Source organism: Buteo buteo, chromosome 15 (assembly GCF_964188355.1).
Source record: "Buteo buteo chromosome 15, bButBut1.hap1.1, whole genome shotgun sequence".
Taxonomy (NCBI): Eukaryota; Metazoa; Chordata; class Aves; order Accipitriformes; family Accipitridae; genus Buteo; species Buteo buteo.
The window spans coordinates 1842217-1864398 of NC_134185.1; the positions used below are offsets into that span (position 1 = coordinate 1842217).

The 22182-nt window shown below is 38.7% G+C and overlaps 1 protein-coding gene across 1 annotated transcript in view; it reads right to left on the reverse strand.

Annotated features, from left to right (window-relative positions):
- The window catches only part of EYS (eyes shut homolog), an 810501-nt gene that overhangs the window by 416136 nt on the left and 372183 nt on the right, over window positions 1-22182 (reverse strand). Inside the window, exon 29 of the mRNA XM_075046421.1 lies at window positions 9586-9785. Within this exon, the coding sequence (XP_074902522.1) occupies window positions 9586-9785 (200 nt within the window). The remainder of the gene's footprint in view (window positions 1-9585; window positions 9786-22182) is intronic.

The following is a 22182-nucleotide window of genomic DNA, read 5'->3' on the forward strand; positions in this document are numbered from 1 at the left end:
AATTTTAACTAGATGCAGTACTACCATTGTAAATATCACTAGTAAAATGTGACAAGACAGAACATGCATCTATATTAAAAAAACGCAGTAGCCCTGTTTGGGGTATGTTTCTTAATGCTTTGCCTTTCTTCATGCTCCACTTTTACAGCCTCTTACCATTTTCAGTTCTCCTACTTCTATTTTGCTATTTAATTGGTAAAATGCCTCTGTAGGTATTTTAACTGGTTTCATATAATGTTTGAATAGCAATATAAATATCTACTCAAGTGACAGAATGATAATTTTTCTCTACTTTTGCCCAGAAGCACTAGGGGACACAGCTATAGCAGCTATTCCGTCAGGCATACAGCCCGCATTAAACATCTTCAGACACATTATTTGTTTGTTTTAAATACTCATTCCAAATCCTGTGATCTTGAACTTCTGGTAAATTTGCTAGTATAGGAGAAACTTCCCTAAAATGGATGTGTTGCCTTTATACAGCTATGATATATTCCGTTAGCCTTCATGCAATATCATACAAAAAGAGCAACATAGCAATTTGATCCAATCTGAATAAGCAAGGAATCAATAAGGCATATATTAATCAAAACTTGTTACAAGGTATGAAAGCTACGAGAACCAAAGCTTCTTCTCAACAAGATTTCTAAAAAATACTTCTAAAATAATTCAGAACTTTAATTCACCTGGAGAACTACTTTTTTAAAATTACATATTAACATTTTTATGATTACAGTTCTGTTTTTAGTTGAAAGTGTAGAGATATGTGAAGAGTATCAGTTAGCATATGCAGTTTATTAAATTCATATTTTACTTTTTATTAGCATGTAGTAAATAAAGACTATAATGCACTTGCTCTTTTTCCCTTATAAGCTTGTCATATGTATAAGAATTTTACTATATATCCAGAAAGTAAGAAAAATACATATGTATTTTTATTATACTATTTCTTTTGATAGTGTTAGGTAGTATTTTTCACATGGGGACACAAGCATTTTTTGTTATAAAATGGAATGGTTAGAAATCGTCATTAACACGATTACCTATTCTTACTGCTCTGACAGTAAGAATGGGATTTTGATTAAATAAGGAAGTGCAATGCAATGAAAATCACACATATATATATTTATTTATATGCATATTTATAGATAGCCTAATTATACATGGAGTAGTATAGGAACATGTTAGTATGCCAACTTTATCTAACCATTCTCCATGGAAACTACAGTTCAGTGATCAGCCAACTTAAGAATAAAACTGAAACACCTGTGCTCCCTCTCCTCCCAGCATCAATGAAATACTAGTTGTTATTATGGGAAGAACAGAGAAGGAGAAAGAAAACATTATGCCACTGTATAAATCACAGAGTGGCCCACAGCATGGATACTCTGTACTTCTTGTCCTCTCGTGTCAGTAAAGACAAGATAGAAATTAAAAAGCCTTGGAAAAGGGCCAAAAGGATGACCAGAAGTTTGGGATGGCTTATGAAGGAGGAAGGACTGTGAAAGCCAGAAATCTTCAGCATGGAAAGGAAGAAGCACGGGGCAATATGGCAGTGGCCCACAAAAGCAAGGAAAGGATGGCTTGGAAGCAGCTTTTCATTATCCTTTTCCACACTACAATTGCTGAATGGTATTGTTACAGAACAGCTGATGCTGGCAGGGACCTCTGGAGAGTGCCTAGTGAAAGCCCCCTTCTCAGAGAAGAAGTTGATACAGGCTCGAGGGAAGACTGTGTAAGTGCTTAGAGACTCACTGACTTCTACTGAACAAACCAAAACACACTCAGGAAAACCCCTGTTCAACGGAGCATGAAAGAGTACTGGAGGACAAATAATATGCACACGCTTTTCATATTCTTTCCTGGCAATCCACTTATGGCCACTGTTGGAAATAGCATACAGGGTTATATGGTTCTTGCATTGAACCTGTACATCCATTCCTGTATTTTCATGCAACCTAACACATACACGCAATGCAGACCCTAAAATATTCATGCTTCACTAAATGTAAATAACTAAGCAGTGAATTATGAAATTGGCAAGTCATGCAGAACCCATCTCGTTAGCTACATATAAATGGAGGGGCAACTATTTTCACACAGAGAAGACAGAGAAAGAAATAGAGTACTGCCTACGTATTCACAGCACAAACAAAAGTAAGAACCTAGTGTTTTATAACTTGCCTGTTTTAAGAGACTGATGTTCCAGTGAATTGGAGTCACTCCTTCTATATGATAAAATGACTTTCTTCTTACATTTACCTCAGTGCTCTGATTAACTTAAGATACATAGCTCTATGTAATGTGTACTCTGCAACTTTGGTCAGACTTCACAAGCTGTCTATCAACAGCTAAATGACATGGAGCTTTTCAGTTAACAATCTTCAAAGAGAAGCATGCCTCTTCTGTTACATGACACGTAAGACCTCAGTGATTCTCAAAATGAATACTTTATCATTAAGTCACTCTTGGGGTTGATGGGGGCACACAGCTGTGCAAACACTGCACGTTAAGCCTTCTGAAATACAGGAGAACCCTTTGATTATTGCCTGGAGGTACAGCTGACATGAACAGCTTCAAAGAATAGTTCTATTTTCTTTGGGATGAAGGACTGAATGTACAGTACTGATAAATGACATTTCTGTTTAAAAGACAGTTTCTTATATATGGTGGCATGACGTTTTGTGTTGTCATCTTGTTGACTAGGAAGTCATAGGGAAAATAATAATGCCATATATATATTGTTGGCAGCAATAGTTGGAAGCATGCACAGTGTGTTCTATCATTGATAATAATTCTATAATAATGTAATGCTTTTCCATCTTTCTCCTCAACCAAGTTCTATTCAATTATATGAAACAGCGTATGCTGCGGTTTCTGAAAAATGTTGAAATTACACGACACCTTTGCCTTCTAATTCTGTTTTATCATATTGATTTGTGTCTGTTACATTCGCTAGATCTACCATCACTCTCATGATTCCTTTAAACTTTGTCTTTTATCAGTTCTGCCAGACATTTCGTTATTATTCAGCCCATTTTAGTTTCCCTGCTCTCAATAGCTGTTATCATATGCTGATTTTAAACGCGTCTTGTTATATCTGCTATATCAAGGAAGGAAATACTTCTAACATAGTTAAGATGCTAGCTATGTAGGTTAGCGTGGAATTTCATGCAAAGTGAACGCATTGAACCCTGATCCAGTATTTGCACTACTTCTGTTAACTGCTGGAAGCTTGAAATTGGTAACTTTCCAGACCTCTTTCACATGCCGTCATTCTCCCCAGTGATCCAATAAGGAACACATTGAAGTGTTAATGCAAGCCCGGCCTGCTTCTGCTTTTACTTAGGTGCAACCTGCTGCCCTGCAAGCAGAAGCATTTTGATAGCCTGTAACTTTGAGCCGCGTTTTTTACTCCAGTTGCTTCATACTCAGGCTTCTAGGCAAGCAAGACATATAGGAAAATCTGTGGGGGTCCTATGTACGTGAGTGTCATAACAAGAAAAAGGCAAACAAATGAAAATTAGCCTTCCTTTAAAAAATTATACATAGTTTGCTATTTTCTGGTTTCAGTGTCGGAATGAAACTGAGTAGGTGGGAAATGGTTAGCGACCTGCTGCACCACTTACTTAGACACCCACAGGTCTACGGGGCCGGCTGGGATCCACGCGAGGGTACTGAGGGAGCTGGCAGAAGTGCTCACCAAGCCACTTTCCATGGTTTATCAGCAGTCCTGGCGGACCGTGGCGGTCCCGGTTGACTGGAGGTTAGCAAATGTGACGCCCACCTACAAGAAGGGCTGGAAGGAGGATCTGGGGAACTACAGGGCTGTCAGCCTGACCTCGGTGCCGGGGAAGGTTGTGGAGCAGATCATCCTGAGTGCCATCACATGGCACGTACAGGACAACCAGGGGATCAGCGTGGGTTTATGAAAGGCAGGTCCCGCTTGACTAACCTGATCTCCTTCTGCGACAAGGAGACCTGCTTAGTAGGTGAGGGAAAGGCTGCGGATGTGGTTTCCCTGGGCTTTAGTAAAGCCTTTGACACTGTTTCCCACAGCATTCCCCTGGAGAAACTGGACGCTCATGGCTTGGACGGGCGTACTCTTCGCTGGGTAAAAAACTGGCTGGATGGCCGAGCCCAAAGAGTGGTGGTGAATGGAGTTAAAGCCGGTTGGTGGCCAGTCACAAGTGGTGTTCCCCAGGGCTCAGCACTGGGGCCAGTTCTGTTTAATAACTTTATCCATGATCTGGATGAGGGGATCGAGTGCACCCTCAGGCAGTTTGCAGATGACACCAAGCTGGGCAGGAGCGTTGATCTGCTGGAGGGTAGGACAGGCTGGATGGATGGCCCGAGGCCAACTGTATGAGGTTCAGCAAGGCCAAGCGCCGGGTCCTGCACTTGGGTGACAACAACCCCACGCAGCGCTACAGGCTTGGGGAAGAGTAGATGGAAAGCTGCCCGGCAGAAAAGGAGCCGGGGTGTTGGTCGACAGCCGGCTCAACGTGAGCCAGCAGTGTGCCCAGGTGGCCAAGAAGGCCAGTAACATCCTGGCCTGTATCAGAAATGGTGTGGCCAGCAGGAGCAGGGCAGTGACCGTCCCCCTGTACTGGGCACTGGCGAGGCCGCACCTCGAGTACCGTGTTCAGTTTTGGGCCCCTCACCGCAGGAAAGACATGGAGGTGCTGGAGCGTGTCCAGAGAAGGGCAACCGAGCTGGTGAGGGGCCTGGAGCACAAGGCTGATGAGGAGCGGGTGAGGGAACTGGGGTGGGTCACCCTGGAGAAGAGGAGGCTGAGGGGAGACCTGATCGCTCTCTGCAACTACCTGGAAGGAGGGAGTAGTGAGGTGGGTGCTGGTCTCTTCTCCTAAGTAACAAGCGATAGGGCAAGAGGAAATGGCCTGAGGTTGCGCCAGGGGAGGTTTAGATTGGATATTAGGAAGAACTTCTTCACTGAAAGCGTTGTCAAGCATTGGAACAGGCTGCCCAGGGAAGTGGCTGAGTCACCGTCCCTGGGGGTATTTAAAAGATGTGTAGACGTGGTGCTTAGGGACATGGTTTAGTGGTGGACTTGGCAGTGCTAGGTTAACGGTTGGACCTGATGATCTTAAAGGTCTTTCCAGCCTAAATGATTCTATGGTTCTATGATGCTGGCCAAATTTCCATCTTACTTCTTCAAGGTGGACTCCATCATCACACCAACTGATGCATTTGTCAACTTCACATTGGATTATTACAATTTGCTAAGGACAACTTCTTATGGAGACATGCAAAGCCCAATTAATTGAAAATGTGGCTGCACCCATGTTAAGTAGTGGTTCTTCAAGAGCGAACTGTATTTTGTTGGATTTGTAATCTGCAGTAGCTTTCAATTTAAATACACAACTGTCACTTATGAAACCCTAAACAACTTTGATTCTTCAAAGCCATACAGATCAACTCCTTTTGTATGCCACGAAAAAATTAAATAGCAGCTTTTTTGGATACAGTTACCTATGTTGCCCTACAAAACTGCACCCCTAGGCTCCCCGGCTCCCCCCATAAATATCTGCCCCATACCAGCAATATACTGTTTACCTTATACATACTCTAAGATAAACCATCTCACTGTATCATTTCTTATGTGCAGCCTGCATGCCAAAGCTACAGAGGAATATATTTTTCAGACACCAGTTTTCTGCTCATACAGCATCTCCACTCTTGAATTGTTTTTATCTCCTTCCTGGATCCCTGCAGAAGCCCTAGCTATTTATGAGACCTGATGCTCCAGTGGGACACCTTGCTTACACAGATCAAGCAAATTAAAATAGAAAGGAACTGGAAACAAGGTATTTTAAAATCTAAACTTTGCTTCTTTATCAGTAGAATACAAGAATATGAATGTACTGATCTTAGTTTATTTTTACCAGCTGTTTCGAAGCAGCACAAGAATAAGATTGTAGGACAGCTTTGGTTTTTAATTACATGTTCTACATGTGCTCCAACTGTGGCAAGAAAAGCCTTAAATAGAGAAAATATATAAAAGCGTGTAATGCAAACATTTTCAAGAGCAAATTCATTTTACTGAGAGAAAGAAAAGGGTAGAATAGTTACGAGAAGAAAATCAAAGGCCCTTCTGAGTGCCAAATGGCACGTGAAGAATCCCAAGGAAGAAAAAAAAAAAAAGTTGCTTACAGGTTTTGTGGATGTCTTTTCATCGACACTTGAATGCAATTTAATATGACGCACTCCATCATAATCCTAGTCCCTTATCCTTACGAAAGTCAGAAGTCAGGCTAAATTATACAGAATTCATATTTTTTCCAGCATAATTTCTACCACTTGAAGATGTCTGAAAGTGGTATATTTTAAAGATTTTGACAAGATGTTCCAAGGATACTAGCTGATGTATACAGTGTAGTAACGACTATGACTGCTTCTGACTACATTATTTGCCCCTTCGACTTAGTAATCAAGTAATTAGTAGGTTATATTCTTATACAAATGCTAATGAATGCTTGGGTAAATATGAGTCAAACGTCCTTCAACCTTTTCTCATGTACATGTGCAATTATAAAGAACGCTATCCAGCCTTTCACTACTTATCATTGCATTCATTACAATCAGTTCATAGTCACAAAAAAGAATGAGTGGTAGATAACACAATAAACATTTTAAAATAATTGCACTTTATTTGAAGGAAATGTAGAACACCATATTCTTATTGTTTCTTACTAAAATCTCATGAGCTGGAAGAAAAACCTTGACATTCTGTTGATCAGGTATTCTGTTGATCAAATATTCACTCTTACCTGCCATTGGAATACAAAAAACAAGCCCATAGAATTATGTTGCGAATATAAACTAATCTCTGAAAGTTGCTGCCAAAAAAGCTTCAGTTCTGAACCAAATAATGTAGTCAAATACAGTCTAAAAACTAGATTTAAAAACCACCAGTCTCCCTTTAAGTATCAAAGGATAGGATCAAACTTACTTGTGACCCTACACATTTCTAAGACCAACAAAGTTATCTTATACCACTGAGTACATTTAAATTCTGAAAAGATTACTTGGAGTAGATGATGAAAGACAGAATGACATCAAAAATTACCTCTGTTTTCCCTAACAAAATCATTACAAAAACGGATGTGCTATAATGTGCTGAAAAAGTACAATGAACCTATAATATTCAACAAGGCCTGTCATAAGATTGTTGACATAGTTTTCACCCGATCAGACTGAAAGCACTGCACAGATAATCCTTCTCAAGATTGTATGACTTCTGAACCTAGTCAGTAGGAAGTACCTGAAATGCACATTTTAAAAAGGCTCAAAAGCTCAATGCAAGCATGAGTGGGGAGGGAGGAACGTTTTCAATTATTATTATTTTTACTTTTTTAAATCCCAAGCCAGGCATACCAAATGGTCTGGGACCAAAAGATGCAAAAGTGAGGATGAACCAACTATGGATTAAATATAATGAAAAAAATCTGAGTATTTTATGTGGAACAGTTTCTCTTCCTCAAAAGACTGGGAAAATACTATGAAAATGCTTCAGAATTACTATTACATACTTGTTATATCAACCATATGTAGGTTAGGCTGAATTGTCTTCTGAAAGCCCCCCTGAGCCCCATGATAGCTCTATTATTAATTTGCTAATTTATATAGTGTTTGTTGTTGTGGCAGCCAGTTCCTTTAATTAAGAACACTAAAATACAAAGGAAGGTAGGTGGGCATCCTTTCAGATGGTAATCTGTTTCCTGAAGCCCTAATTCAGTGGCAGTCTGCCCAGGACAGAACTGAATTACAACTCCCAGCACCCCTCTCACTTCCAATGAGTTGTTTTAATTTTAAACCAAGGCTTTGAAGACAGAAAGATTTTTCACATAACACACAATTCAAGGGCTATCCCAAAGGGTATTTTTCATATTCACCTCTGGAAGAAGCCTGGAGGGTTGTTCATGTAATTGATTCCCACATAACTCGAAGTTGAACCATTCACTGTACTACTGGGTAAAATATCACATACATCATAGCTGAAGCTGGCAGTGCTGCCCACAGTTAAGGCAGCCTAACACTTACCCATTACTGGACACTTTTCATTACTTGCTATTTCCAGTTTTACCAGACACAGTGTCCTGGCTTTGGCAGGGATAGAGTTAATTCTCTTTCTAGTAGCTGGTATACTGTTGTGTTTTGGATTTAGTATGAGAAGAATGCTGATAACACACTAATGTTTTCAGTTGTTGCTAAGTAGTGTTTAGACTACGTCAAGGATTTTTCATCTCCCCATGCCCAGCCAGCAAGAAGGCTGGAGGGACACAAGGAGTTGGGAGGGGACACAGCCAGGGCAGCTGACCCAAACTGGCCAAAGGGGTATTGCATACCATGGGACATCACGCCCAGTACATAAACTGGGGGGAGTTGGCCTGGGCAGGGGCAGATCGCTGCTCAGGGACTGGCTGAGCATCGGTCAGCGGGTGGTGAGCAATTGCATTGTGCATCACTTGTCTTTCTTGGGTTATATTTCACTCTCTTTTTGTTATCTTCCTTTTCAGTACTACTACTATTACAACTACTATTGTTATTATCATTGTTGTTGTTATTATTATTATATTTTAATTTTTATTTAAATTATTAAACTGTTGTTATCTCAACCCATGAGTTTTACTTGGTTTTAATTCTCCTCCCCATCCTACTGGGGGGGAGGGGGCAAGTGAGCAGCTGCGTGGTGCTTAGTTGCTGTCTAGGGTTAAACCATGAAATTAGCTTCATTAATGAAATTAGCTTCATTTTTTATAGTACGTTATAAAGCTATGAAATTGTTATATACAACTAAGAATGATCATTCTTGTTTTAACATTAGCAGGTGGGGTTTTTTAAATAAAATTGTTATCCTTATCTTCAACTTTGGCCATCAATCAAAATCCAGATATTGAGCGTATGACTGTACAGGGGAAGATATTTATGCTTCATTCTTAAGTATGTTTATAAAATATTTTCATAGTATTTAATATTTTTACAAATGTAGCAATTGAATAGGGACTTAGATAATAATTGTGAGTTGTAATAATTATTAGATGTAGTAGAGCATAATGTATACAATCTATAGAGTAGCTTAATTTTAAAGGAGTTTCACTATATTACAAGTATATAAGCTAAAAGATTACATGCATTTACTCAGAAGCCTTAAACAGCCAGAGCATGATGAAGATGTATCAGGAAATTTTTTGGCACGTATGTCTGTGCACACATACTATACAAACTACCTGTTATCTAAATTTGATTGTAAATTAATTTTCACCTTGAGTAGAAAACACAGGAGTACATACATATCCATAAACATAATGATTTTAAATTTTTTAGGGTCAGTTTTTGTTAGAAGTTTCCACATATAATTCTGAAAAGCACTAGAAGGTAAGTTTCCAGATAAAAGGGCCTGATGCTAAACAGTGAATGGTTTAGGATAATATTTTTGAGCACTAGATTGAGCATCAAATCCAAATGAGTTCACATACTGCATATAGTAACACTACCACCCTGAAATCTTAGCAAATCAGTGTGTATTAACTAAAGCAGTTATATGACAGTATTCCTACTAACCTGCAATGAAAAGTTCTTCCAGGTCCATCAACACATACACCTCCATTGTGACAGAGAAATGAATTCAGCGCAGGCTCACTGCAAACATCAACATCAACTTCACAAAACCTGCCAGTGTACCCACTCAGGCAAGTACAAACAAATGCGTTGACTGCATCTTGACAAGAACCTCCGTTAAGGCAGGGAGCAGATTCACATTCCTGAGGAAAGAAATAATAACACGTTGACTACATAGCTTTAAAACACATTACTTATTCATTCATTCCAACAGCAAGTGCAAGAGACTGAATCTGGAGATGAGAAAAAGAATGCCGGACTGTTTTTATTGTCTGATAAACAGAAGTCTCTAGTTTGGGGCAATTTTTGTTTATATATAGATCCTTTGATTACAACTCATACTGACTCTTGAAACTATGCTTGTTCCTACTAATTAATCTTGGAGAAATGCAAATTTATTTTCATATAAGCAGTCTTACAGCCGTAAGTACGTGCTTCACACTCATGATTCCTTTATCAAAATTTTAAAGCATGTTTCCAAGCCATAGTTTATACAATTACTCCTTCTAAGTTTTTATAGTAGGGCCTACTGCAGTGAAAAAAGCCACATTAGTAAGACAGTTCTGGACAGAATAAAAAATTATTTTTATTAACCAATGCACACAAGCCTTTTATCAGTATTTCCTGATAAATGCTTTCTTACTATCAATTCATGCATAATATTGCAAATAGAAACATACAGAAATGTTTATGTGTTCACATAATAACAATTCCCTCTGATAAAGCTAATGTGAAAGTCATCAAATTCAAACCATGCAAAGTAGCAGCAAATTAATGTTTCTCCAGAATTACAGGAGAGTTTAGTTAGTGCAATTGCCAGTGCAAAAAATGTGGTTTTGCTCTTGGGCACAGAAACCTAGTTTTTGCCTATATCCCAAAGGAGTTTTATTTTGCTGCTGCCACCCGAATAGTCTAGCTAAATCCAGTATTTTAAATTTATTCTCACACTCCTGTAACTTTAGAAGGTTTAATTCTTTAAGGATATCCAAGGGCACTCAGACTTCCTGCAGGTACTACAGTTGCTTTGACAGAATGTAAATTCAGATATCCATGGGGAATTGTGAGGAAGCAACTTATTTTCCTATAAGCTCCCCAACTGGGTGTATATAGGATGATTTATTAGTGAGCATTACATAAACTAATTGAATTATACATCCCACAGGATGATAGGGATAGTTCTACAGACTGCCAAAAATCCTGTGTCTAGGTTCTAGAAGTAGTCTTTTGCTAAATTAATAACATTTGTTGTAGGCAAACCTAAGTCTTCTTAGTCTTGCTTATAAAAGAATCTCAATTCACAGTTCCAACTTTCTGGCTTTTTTTCTATTCCAGTAACTTCCCTTGTCCAGTTGTCTTAATTCTTATTCACTTGTATGCATCTCTACTACTTCTGCTTTTACAGCTTTGCTCATTAGCAGAATAAATTAAAAATCTATCTATTAATGGATCAAATTTTTACCTAATTATAATTCAAAAGTTAAAATTCAAAATATATCAAAATCATCAAAGTAACTAAGGGTAAGTTCAAAGCTTAGACAAATGTTCACAGCTTTGGCTCAATATGCCATCACAGTCATATCACATTGCAAACAATGTAAATACTTTTTATTTTCTTCTATGGCATGCATTGTTTTTGTAAAATTTTACAAAACTACTCATAGTCATTATTTTTTACAGTAACATAAAAACCAGACAGTTTGCAGGAAAGAAATAACACCTATAACTTTCCAGTATATTTTGATGCGCTGCAGTTCAAAGTTCAGCATTAGACTTGCAAAAAACCAGAGTATACTCTGTTACCAGAGAAGTGCTAATCTGCACTGTTCGTAACTCAGGCAAGAAAATTGTTTCAGTGAACAGACATACAACTATGTTAAAAATGCCACAAATAATAACTTTATCCCAAAGTAGGTGAGCTACCACACTACCACCAAATGCTGTAATTCGTAGTCTGAAAGAACAAGGACATTAGATGGCAAACCCAAGTTGCAACAGAGCTGTGACCAAATCCTGCTTATCTTAGATCCTACCAGAGACTGACTTTACAGCTTGGCATTAGGGAATAGCTGGCTTTGCAGAAAATTCCCAACTACCCTGATTCCCTGAAGACAAGCTCACCTAACCACCAATGCTATTTCAGTTTTGTTTTCCTTTTTATAAAGGGAGATTGAATCTTAACTATGACCCTTAACGAAACAGTTCCCAAATCAGAGCAACAGTTGCAGGGACTCAACAGTTCTAGAAACATTCTCCCTCTTCTCCAGTACAGTAGGGAAAAAAAGACTTTTGTGGGCACCTCAGGTGCCCAGTTCACAACCTAATAAGGTATTACTTAACATTTTCTCACCTAGAAGTGGTAAGATCCTGTCAGAGGAAAATTGCCTTTGAATAGCTAAGAAACCTGAACATTACAAAAATAATATCCACAAAGATGGGTCATTTTAGTTTTTCCAAAACACAAATTTCTTGATATATAGAAGTGTCACAATTGCTTACTTATTTATATTTCATTTTGTACCTTCTTATTTTCAATGGGCCCTTTTAACCTTTACTAAATCTGAAATGCTATTTTGATCTGGAATTTTAAAATGCATAATTTTTAAGATTCAATGACAAAGACTTAATCTTACAGTAATCCTTCCAAAATTTTACAAATAACCTGTTTGAGTAAAAAACTCCTGCACTCCTGCAGTCACTGAGAGCAACCCAGGCTTTGTCCCTTAGAAATCTACAGTATTTGCTTGGCAGATACAGAGAATAAATACCAAGTTTAAATGGTAACAAATAACTCAAGCTAATAGACTGAATGCTGTTCATCCGCAGAAAAATATTGGTCATTGCAATTTTTTGCCATTAGAATCAAATGTTTGCAGTAGCAGAAAAGAAACATATTTTGCAATACCTCATTCATCATGAGGCCAGTTTCTCTGTTTCATTTTTCTTTTTCCTCTTCTCTCCTCAATCCCATTTCTGGGGGAAAGGAGGTATACAATGTTGTGAGCAAAAGGGAAGCTCTGTTACCATCACTATACACTCATACACTCACACTATTCCTAAAGTTAGCACCTTTATGGCAACTAGAAATCTGTAGGTTATAGTACAGAACAGAAACGTACACTCTGATCTTGATCAGCAATCCAGTCCTGAAGCCCTAAATTAATTTGACTTCCATTTCCTAGTGAAATCAAAGGGGAAGAAAATTACTCGGGAATCGCCAGCGGTTTTAGATTATCCATGTTTCAGGCACTGTTCTGGCTTATGTTGTCAATTGTTTGTTGTCAATTCCTTCCTCTACCCCCTGCTATTTCCTCACCCCAAATCACGCTGCCTTGTCCTCTTAATTGTGTCAGAATAATAGATTAAAATACATGTTAAAAAAAAGAAAACAACAACAAAGACAGACCAAAGAAATCTTTTTTACATGTTTTTAAAAGCTAGTTCTCTAATTTTTTTCTCAGCACCCGATGCATAATCGGTTATGCAGGTGTAACTTGGAAACTATTTATGGAGGGGTGAACTATCTGAAGATGAGGACATGGGAAGTTCTTAAGTCAGCACTGATACTTAGAAGGAACAAACAAATCATCGAAGTCTGAGTGAAAGTTTTAAAATCTAGCTAGATAAAAGAAATAAGAATAGGATAGGTTCAAAAGGAATCTGTCTTTAAGAATTAATAATACATAGTTATTTTCTGCACAAGCCCTTTTGATAAGGCTTTTTAGAACGTTGTTTTCTAAACATATTTATTTCAAGTTGAATTGATAATGCTTGTGGAAGCAGGAGCAACTGTCTACAGAAATTTGTCCTTTGTTAGTGTGACATCAACTCTGTTTTAAATGGCTTTGTGCAGTAATAGTGAGAAGGTAACCACGATGCATCGCCTTAAGACACCAAATGCCACAGCGGACACCAGTGTATTCAACAAAGTAGGCAGAAATCAGTATTTCCTTTTGACAGATAAGAGTACTTGCAAGGTGACTGAATGCATTGGTAGCATAAAAAGATCTCCAAAGTGGGACTTCATAATTTTAATATTGACATCTGACAAGAAACACATGAAAAAGTTTCAATGGAAGGTGAAGAAGTGAGTATGAATGTACTAGGATCAGGAGTAGTTCATGCAGCTAGCAATTCCTGAACAGAACTGCTGACACATCTAAGTGCAGCGTCACTTACTCCAAGATGAAATCTATGTGCATAGATCAAGTACTTCTTTACAACATTTACTCCTATTACAACTTTGTGTCACTTCAACTAACAATTTGCTAGCAATGAATGATTAAAAAAGCCAAACAAAAACCCCATGTGACAAAATACCAAACTGAAACTCCCCCCCAAAAATCACAAAATTACTTTCAGTTCCTTGTTGGAGTTCTCGGCAAAAATATTCCGTTTAGAAAGCAGAGAAAGTGCTGAGATCTCCAGGTACCACTGAGCAGTCATAACACTGAAACACTGAGGGGCAGTAACAGTGACAGCGACAGCTTTTGTCTCTGACTTTTTTGTTTGATTCCTCAGGAGTTTCTAGAAACAGCAAGCACTCTTTTTTTATTATTCTCTCAGACTTCTTTCTTTCGAGCAATACTTTCATTTTAGTCTCCTCTGAGGACACAGAAAACCTCATCCTTTGACTGTGCCTCTTCAGCTCACTGGGGTGTGAAGAGGAGGCAGGAGGCTCTCCTGGCGCTGCAGCAGCGTGCCGGCTCTGTGTGCCAGCTCCTCCAACTCGCCCTCAGCCTGCCCTCGTGGCCACATGCTATTCCAGGCCTTGCAGACAGCTACCCTTAAGAAAAGCAACTGACATAATTCAGGCATCTCTCTGGTGCAACGCTGTTAAAATAGCTTTACGTGGCAAGGTTTTGTTTAGAGGGGGGGCCGCAGAGATGACCTCCGGGAGGAGGGTCCAGGGCTGCCCCGTGCTGGACACAGCCAGCTCCAACCCGCCCACCGCCGGGCACGGCTCGGCCCCGCAGCCAACGGGGGGAAAACCTGGGTGAGAAAGAGTGAAAACCATTATGCAGCAAAGCATCGGAGAGAGGAGCGAGGAAAAAGTGTGGAAAGCAGCCCTGCAGACACAAAGGTGGGAGCAGAGGGAGGGGGAGGTGGTGCTCCAGGCAGTCTCCACCAGAGATTCCCCTGGAGAAGCCCACTTGGTTTTGATTCTCTTCCCCATCCTACTGGGGTGCGGAAGGAGCAAGTGAGCAGCTGCCTGGTGCTTAGTTGCTGGCTGGGTTTAAACCATGACAGTGCCCCTTATTAACTTCAGTCGGGGTGCTCTGCTCATTCGTTAAACATCATCGCATCTGCAAATGATGCCCAGTACTCACACTTTATAGCATACCAATACTCCCCTTCCCAGCTCATCTTTTAAAACACAGACCGCTTCAATAAGCTCCCTTATACATAAATGAAATGATTTAACAAAATAGCAATTATACAATTGTGATTATTTGTGTAGAGTTTTTATCAACTTTTCACTTCGCCAATCTGACGCACCTTATTCTCATCCAAATATCCTGGACTTTTCTTATATCTGATCTCCTTAGACTAAAGCATGAGGGCTCCTTTTTTAAGTAGGCTTTTTTTTCCTGAGTCTTTTTTTTTTCCCCTGTGAAACGTAAACTTTTCCCGTTTTGACCTAACAGGGAACCCTTTGAGTTTATGTGTTGTTAACAGGCAATGACCTTGGAAAAGATATGAAAGTTACCATGGACAAGCTATCAACACGAACTCCCACTGCAATGCTATGGAAAAAATTGCTAATGTTATCCTTAAGTCTTCAGAGAGGAGAACTGTGACTTAGACAGGTGGTTATTCCTCATTTTATGGCTAGGGGAAACTGAAATATTGTGCCAAGTTCTAGAATCTGTTTATTATAAAGGATGTCAAAAAACTGAGAACATAAAATGATTTAGTTACTAGATAAAATGCTTTACAGTAAGCTAAGTCTAAGGAAAATTACACTCAACAGAATGTTTAGGATAGAATTTTTTCCCAAAAACATTACTACATCATATATCTCATTTTCACATGATACTGCTGAAAACATAAATAATATATATGAGTTAAAAATGATTAGACAAATTCATGGAGCACAGGTCTTTTTCTACCTATTAAAAGCAAAAATCAATGCGAGTTCTTTGCTATAAGAAGTTCCAGAACTCTTGATGGCTCTATGGGTGTTCTTAGGTTTAGTTTATCACCGCGGGGGGGTGGGGGGGGGGAAGCATGGCAGTGCACAGTTATTTTCACAAATCCAGACATATCCAGCTAGAGATAAGGTCCAACTTTACTACTGAGAGTCAGCCACTGTAAAACTGTCAAAAGCAGTTGATCTTCCACCTCCTTATGTTTTAAAATAAAGACTAAATGTATCTCTAAAACATATGCTTCAAGCAAACATAAGTTAAAAACAAGTATTAGCTTCCATGGAGCTTTAAATGAAAGGAATATACGGACTTGTGACAGCAGAACAGAGTGGTGATTTTCTGGCTTTATTTTTACTAAATTATTGTTACAGTACATTTAAGTCCGCACTGATTTTCTTAGCATAGCAAGACAATTTAGAAGTCAAGCCAAGAAAGTGAAAGGATATTAAGATTTCTAGTTACACAACTATTTAAGGGCAGGTTTTGTTAAGAATCCTTAGTTCAAACAATGCAAACCAAGATCCACTACATTTACTGAAGAAAATAATTTATTATTTATTGCTTTCTGAATGCCATGTTGTAGTAAATCTTGTTTGTACTAGGAAGGGGATGACTGTCCCTTGAGAGACCGCACCTGGCATGGCACAGTCCACTGGTTCTGCCAGCAGGTAATTCTTCTCTAATCTGGACTGTAGCAACTGGACTAGAAAGGCACAGCACTTGCTCAAGGCATACCGCTCTCTTATCCACACCTGTGGGTCCACACTCACATTTGCCTTTGGAAGTGAGGTCAATCTGCCTAAGAAATCCCAGTTTTCTACATATCACATCATATCATTTCCAAAGTCACAATCCATAGCTTGAAATAATTATGAGGGGACACATTTTAGCAAATTAATAAAAACAGAGAAAATCCACTATTTTTCCAAATAATATGTAAGTTCAATGCTGTTTCTTAAAACAAAATCTGGAAGTGCCTTTTAGAACTTAGGGGTTTTTTTTCCTTCTCCTACAGAAAGGACTATTTTTCATTAGTCCTTCTTCGAAGTCCTCCTGAGTAGCAATAAAAAAATATTTCTAATAACACTTCAAAATCTATTTCTATAAAAGAGATTCAAGGCAAAAAAAAATTTGTGATGATAGATATATTTTTATTTAAGTGAAGTTGTGCTTTATATCAAAAAGGTAATTACAGAGCAGACTAATACTGAACATAACTAACTCATGCAAATCCACTATGAAGGGGAAAAAAGTCTACCGTAAATCACAGAATGGCAGAATCAGAATGGGTTGGAAGGGACCTTAAAGATCACCTAGTTCCAACCCCCCTGCCATGGGCAGGGACACCTTCCACTAGACCAGGTTGCTCAGAGCCCCATCCAGCCTGGTTTTGAACACTGCCAGGGAGGGGGCAATATACGTAAGCTATTTACAAATCTATCTTTTGACATACTTATATGTATGTGGTGCATTATATGGTCTAATTTCCTCTGAAAACTTATAAAGCCCGAAGTACAATTTGCTGTTTGATTTCTTTGTAGACAACTATTAAGTGATTAACTGTAAAGGAAGACTTGAAGCCTGAAAAGGTAGTGGCCTTAAACATCAATTCAGGGAGCAGAAGCAAGCATCCTAATTATTTGTGAGAAAACTGGATTTCAGGTGGAAGTTTGACCTGTAGAAGATAGAACCAAACAGAGCTTTAAAATTTCAATTTGATAAGAGCTGAAAAGGAAGAGATAAGAAAGGAATTCAAAGATAGATACTGCACAACAAAAGAAAGATGCTTTCAAGACTCATGTTTCCAGTCATTTAATGACAGGACTGAGGGCAAAATTATTCTCAGGTTAAAAGCAGAAGTTTTTGTGATAAACAAGGGCCATGTGGTTAAGGGTTTGGATTAGAATAAAAAAAAAAGTAGGCAGAAAGGAAATCAATGCTGTAAATAAATGCTTTAGAAACTAATTCATGTGTTAAAGCAAGCTTTTGTACATACAAAATACAGAATGCATATGGTTTTTAATGCACCCTGAATCTAGATTTCAAAAAAAAGTCTAAATTTATACTACTACTTCATAGGAAATGTATAATTTAATGTTTTAGGTTTTTTTCATAGTTATGCAAAACAGCCATGGTTCAGTGCATTAGTCAGAAACTATGTATACGCATTTCAGTTCCTTTCAAAGATATTTTACCACAGTTGAATTTATCATGAGCGCAACCATCTGATGTAATTACAACTGCTATTAAGAGACCAAAAGGCCCAGGCTTCCTTTGCTATGTTTAAAATAGCACTTCGTTTAAACTGTGTGGTTCGCCAAGTTATGGACTTTTCCATTCATGTGGGAGTCTGAAGTGCACTCTTACTTTGGGCTAAATTTGAATAGTATTGCTACCAGTAAAAGTCTGAGATTTAAGTCAAGAATTGATCTGAATACTCCAGATGCCTATTCCTATTTTATGTTTAACAAAACTATAAATGAAGTATACTTTTGTAGCCAGTAAAATTATTACTCTGGTTTTTCTGTGAATTTTTTGTTAATATAATCATGTATCCATATTGCTTAATTATTAACTTTCTGGAGCTTTTTCATTTGGTGGATTAAATACACATACAACATTTTGTGGCATGAACTGGGAAAACGTATTTCTGTATTTCAGAATGTTGGTTCTATCCAACATCATTCAATTCAGAATGAGTTCAAAAGGACAAAAATATTTTGCTTTGAAATTCTGGAATATGGACACAAGGAGAAGAGGAAGATAATAAAAATAAACCTATTTCTTAGACAACAATACACAGCAGGAACATCCTGGATCAGACCAGTGCTCCATCTGCCCCAGTAGTCTGTCTATAATAGTGGCGGAGAGAAAACCACTTCAGGAAAATCACATGCACTTTGCCACTTTCTACAGTCTATGTCCCATGCATCCTCCCAGCAAGCAGAACTGTCTAATCAGACATGAAAAACACTACTTCCCTGACTGGTTCATTTATCATTCATTTATGGACCTGTTCTCCATGACTTGCCTAATTTTTCTGAACCTGCTAAGAGACTACCTGCCTCCCCAGCCTTCTGTGGCAGCAAGTTCTAGAGGTTCTTTGCTTCCTGTGAAACAAAGTACTTTTATTTCTTCCAAATGTTTCTCCGATTATTTTCATCATGTCCACCCAGTTCTTTAACTACAGAATTCAGTGGCGAAATTTTCCATTTACGTTTATCTACCACTGTCATTTCTAAACATTAATTACATTCCCCTCAGCTTTCTCCTCTTCAAACAGAATAGTTCCAGCCATTTAAATCTCTCCTTACAAGGCAACTATTCAATTAATATTATTTCTGTTGCCCTCTGTAGCTTCTCTAACTCTACTACATCTCCCTTGAGATGCAAGGTCCAGAACTGTGCACAGTACCCAAGATGTAAGCCCACTCCGGCTTTACAAAGCAGTGAAATCATGCCCTCTGCCTTGTTCCCCATACTCTTCCTGATCATGCCCAGTGTTTTTTTTCCTATTCTGCACTGTGACTGCACACTGAGAATACAATGATTTCAGAGAACTGTCAATGATTGCTCCAAGTCTTTCCTGAGCTGTAACTGACAGTTCTGAATTCAGCTGTAGGTAAGTATTAGGCTATTTTTCCCTAGATTATTATCTTACACTGAAGCTTATCCTCGACCTTTTCACTCTCTCCATTTTGTGAGGTCCTTCTGGCATTCCTCAAATGCAAAGAATTCCCTGAGCTTCTCTTGCTATGACCTCACCCCCTCTGAGTGCCCATTTTACACTTTAGCCATCAAGCAATCCCACCAGTTCCCTACCTGGCTTCCTGGTTTTGATAGATTTGAAGAGCTTTTTAAAAGGCAGAGCATCCTTTACAAGGCACTTTTCAATTTGCGTTTTAGCTTTTTGAACTTCCTCCCAACATTTGAACCTGTGTGTTTTACGAACTTTTCTGTTCTTCACATGTGCACAAGTTTTCCGTTTGTTAAAATGCCAATTTTTCCCTGACAGCCTTAAGTTTCCTCCTTAAGCCATTCAGGGGCTTTGGACCACTCTGTGTTCTTGAATTGTGGCACACATTCTACCTGGGCTTTTAACGTATCATTTGTTAATAGCCCCTAGTCTGCTTCTAAGTTTCTTGTGGTTTTGGCTTGCTCCTCTTACGTTACTTGACAGTGTGCCTCATTTTTACATCGTTTCCTTTCCTGAAATTGAATGTCTATCTGCTGGATTTATTTGGCATGCTCTCTCATGCTACAGTCATAAACCTAGCTGTATTATAGTCACTAATAGACATCATCTCTGTCATTAACACCTCTTGAGCCAGATGCCGGTCTTTTCAGAGGCACACTGAACATTAGTCATGTTCAGATTTTAAGTTCTATCATTCTTAAATAGTGCCCTTCTAGACCTGTCAGCATTTCCCCTACAAACATTTTAATTTTCATTCAACAGCCTGGTTCCATGATGATAAAGGTGCAATCCATTCTTGTACAGGTTCCTCCAATTTCACAAGGTTTTCCGTTTTCAAATGCATTTGAACTGCTTTTGTCTATACGAGCATATTACTTATGTACTGGGGCTGAATCTCTGTCTGCCTCTCAGGTCTCATGTGGAACTGGCAGTCTTTCAAAGAAAGCTAGGTGCATGTCCTAGACCTCAGTTTCCTGCCCAGCCTGAACTTACAACCTCAAGAACATCCTTCCTAAACTTTCCTCCATTACTGGTTATCAACACCGGTCACAATTATCGGCTCCCTTCCAGTACACTGAAGTGATGTCTATAGAGATCTGCTATCTTTCCAGATACAAAGCAGGTTACTCTGTATCCAAGGCTTCTTTGAGGTCATAAATCCAGTTACCCATGTACCTAACAACTGAATAATCCTGTTTTTTAACATACACTCTGTTGCTAGAGCATCCTTGACGCAAGAGCATACTGCGGTATCACTTGATAGGCTTTTCTAATGTCGGAGATCAGAAATATACCTATCAGTGGAACGTCCTCAGAGGGCCTACCACTTCGGAGGTGAGACTGCTCTGCAACATACTTTTAGGTCTCATCCATTTCTTTATGTCTCCAATTCCTATTCTCTATTTTTCTATTACTTCTCCATTTAACAGAATCTCCAATTCAGTCAATCCTACTTAAAGTAAACTTACTATCTCAGAGACAGGAGGTCCCTGAAATATTACACACACTGAAATTGTCCCATGGGTGGATAATCACAGATGTTGTGCTTTGCAAAATAAAGTGGGTATCTCCCTCTCCTCCCACTATTAGATTTACCTACCTGCATCTTGAGCATAAACTACATTATTTTTTTTAAGTTTACGTTAGTTTTGCTTCTTTCAAGAAACTACAGACATTACTCAACCCTCTTTAAACTAGTTAGCAATAGGTAAAAATACTCAAGAGTGTGAAGAAGTCCCACACAGGCACAAACAAGAGCATCCAGCTCAGCTGAGGCTCTTTATTCGTTCGCCAATGTTTGCCATACACCTGCATGCTACACATCTAGAGAGAGAATTCTGGGGAGGGATTGCTACTCTCTGGCTTACCTATTATAGCCCACTAAGACCCAGTCAACACCATCAGTGCAGTCTAGACTCACTCATGAAATGCAGATGCCCATTTCAAAATCAGCTGAGCAGCTCTGCAGATCTCACTGAATATTCACCATATTTCCACTGACTATAATAAGTGTATAGACAACTAGCTTTCACAAAGACACCTCAAGTTAGGCAAGCAGAATCCTACTGTTCTTCCCAATCAAATCACAGATAATTATATGGCTGTCAAGTCTCCTATCTTTTGTGCAATCTGGCAAGTCCTGGTGAATAATTGCTTATTTGCTTGGACTAGCAGGATATTGTTCTCTGACTCCACGTGTGCATCAGCTGTGGTGCCTTTGTGTAGAAAATTAGTTGGTTTTCCTGATTGCCCCCTTGTTTCTGTCTTTTATGAAAACAGAGAGAAAAGATCAGTAAAACCAGACAAAATAATTCTAGGATGCAGTCTGATCACAGCTTTCTATCAGATACAAGCAGAAGCACCAACAAGCTGAATATCCTCCTGTGTGAAGACTCAAAATGCTTTTTGCTTCCTTTTTGACAGCATGAGACAGCCTTAGCTGAACCTGGAAGAAGCACAACTGCCAATGACTTCTCATCAGTCATAGCCAAAAAAAAAAACAACCAACAAACAAACAAACAAAAAAACCCCATAAGAAATAATATGTATTACTAACCATAATTACTATTACTGACCATATTAGCAATCTATGTTTACCTATATCGGAGAGAAAAGATCGATTTTCAGTTATATACATTCATCTTACAATTTGAAAAATACACAAATGTCAAAGGAAATCGTGTATTGCAACTA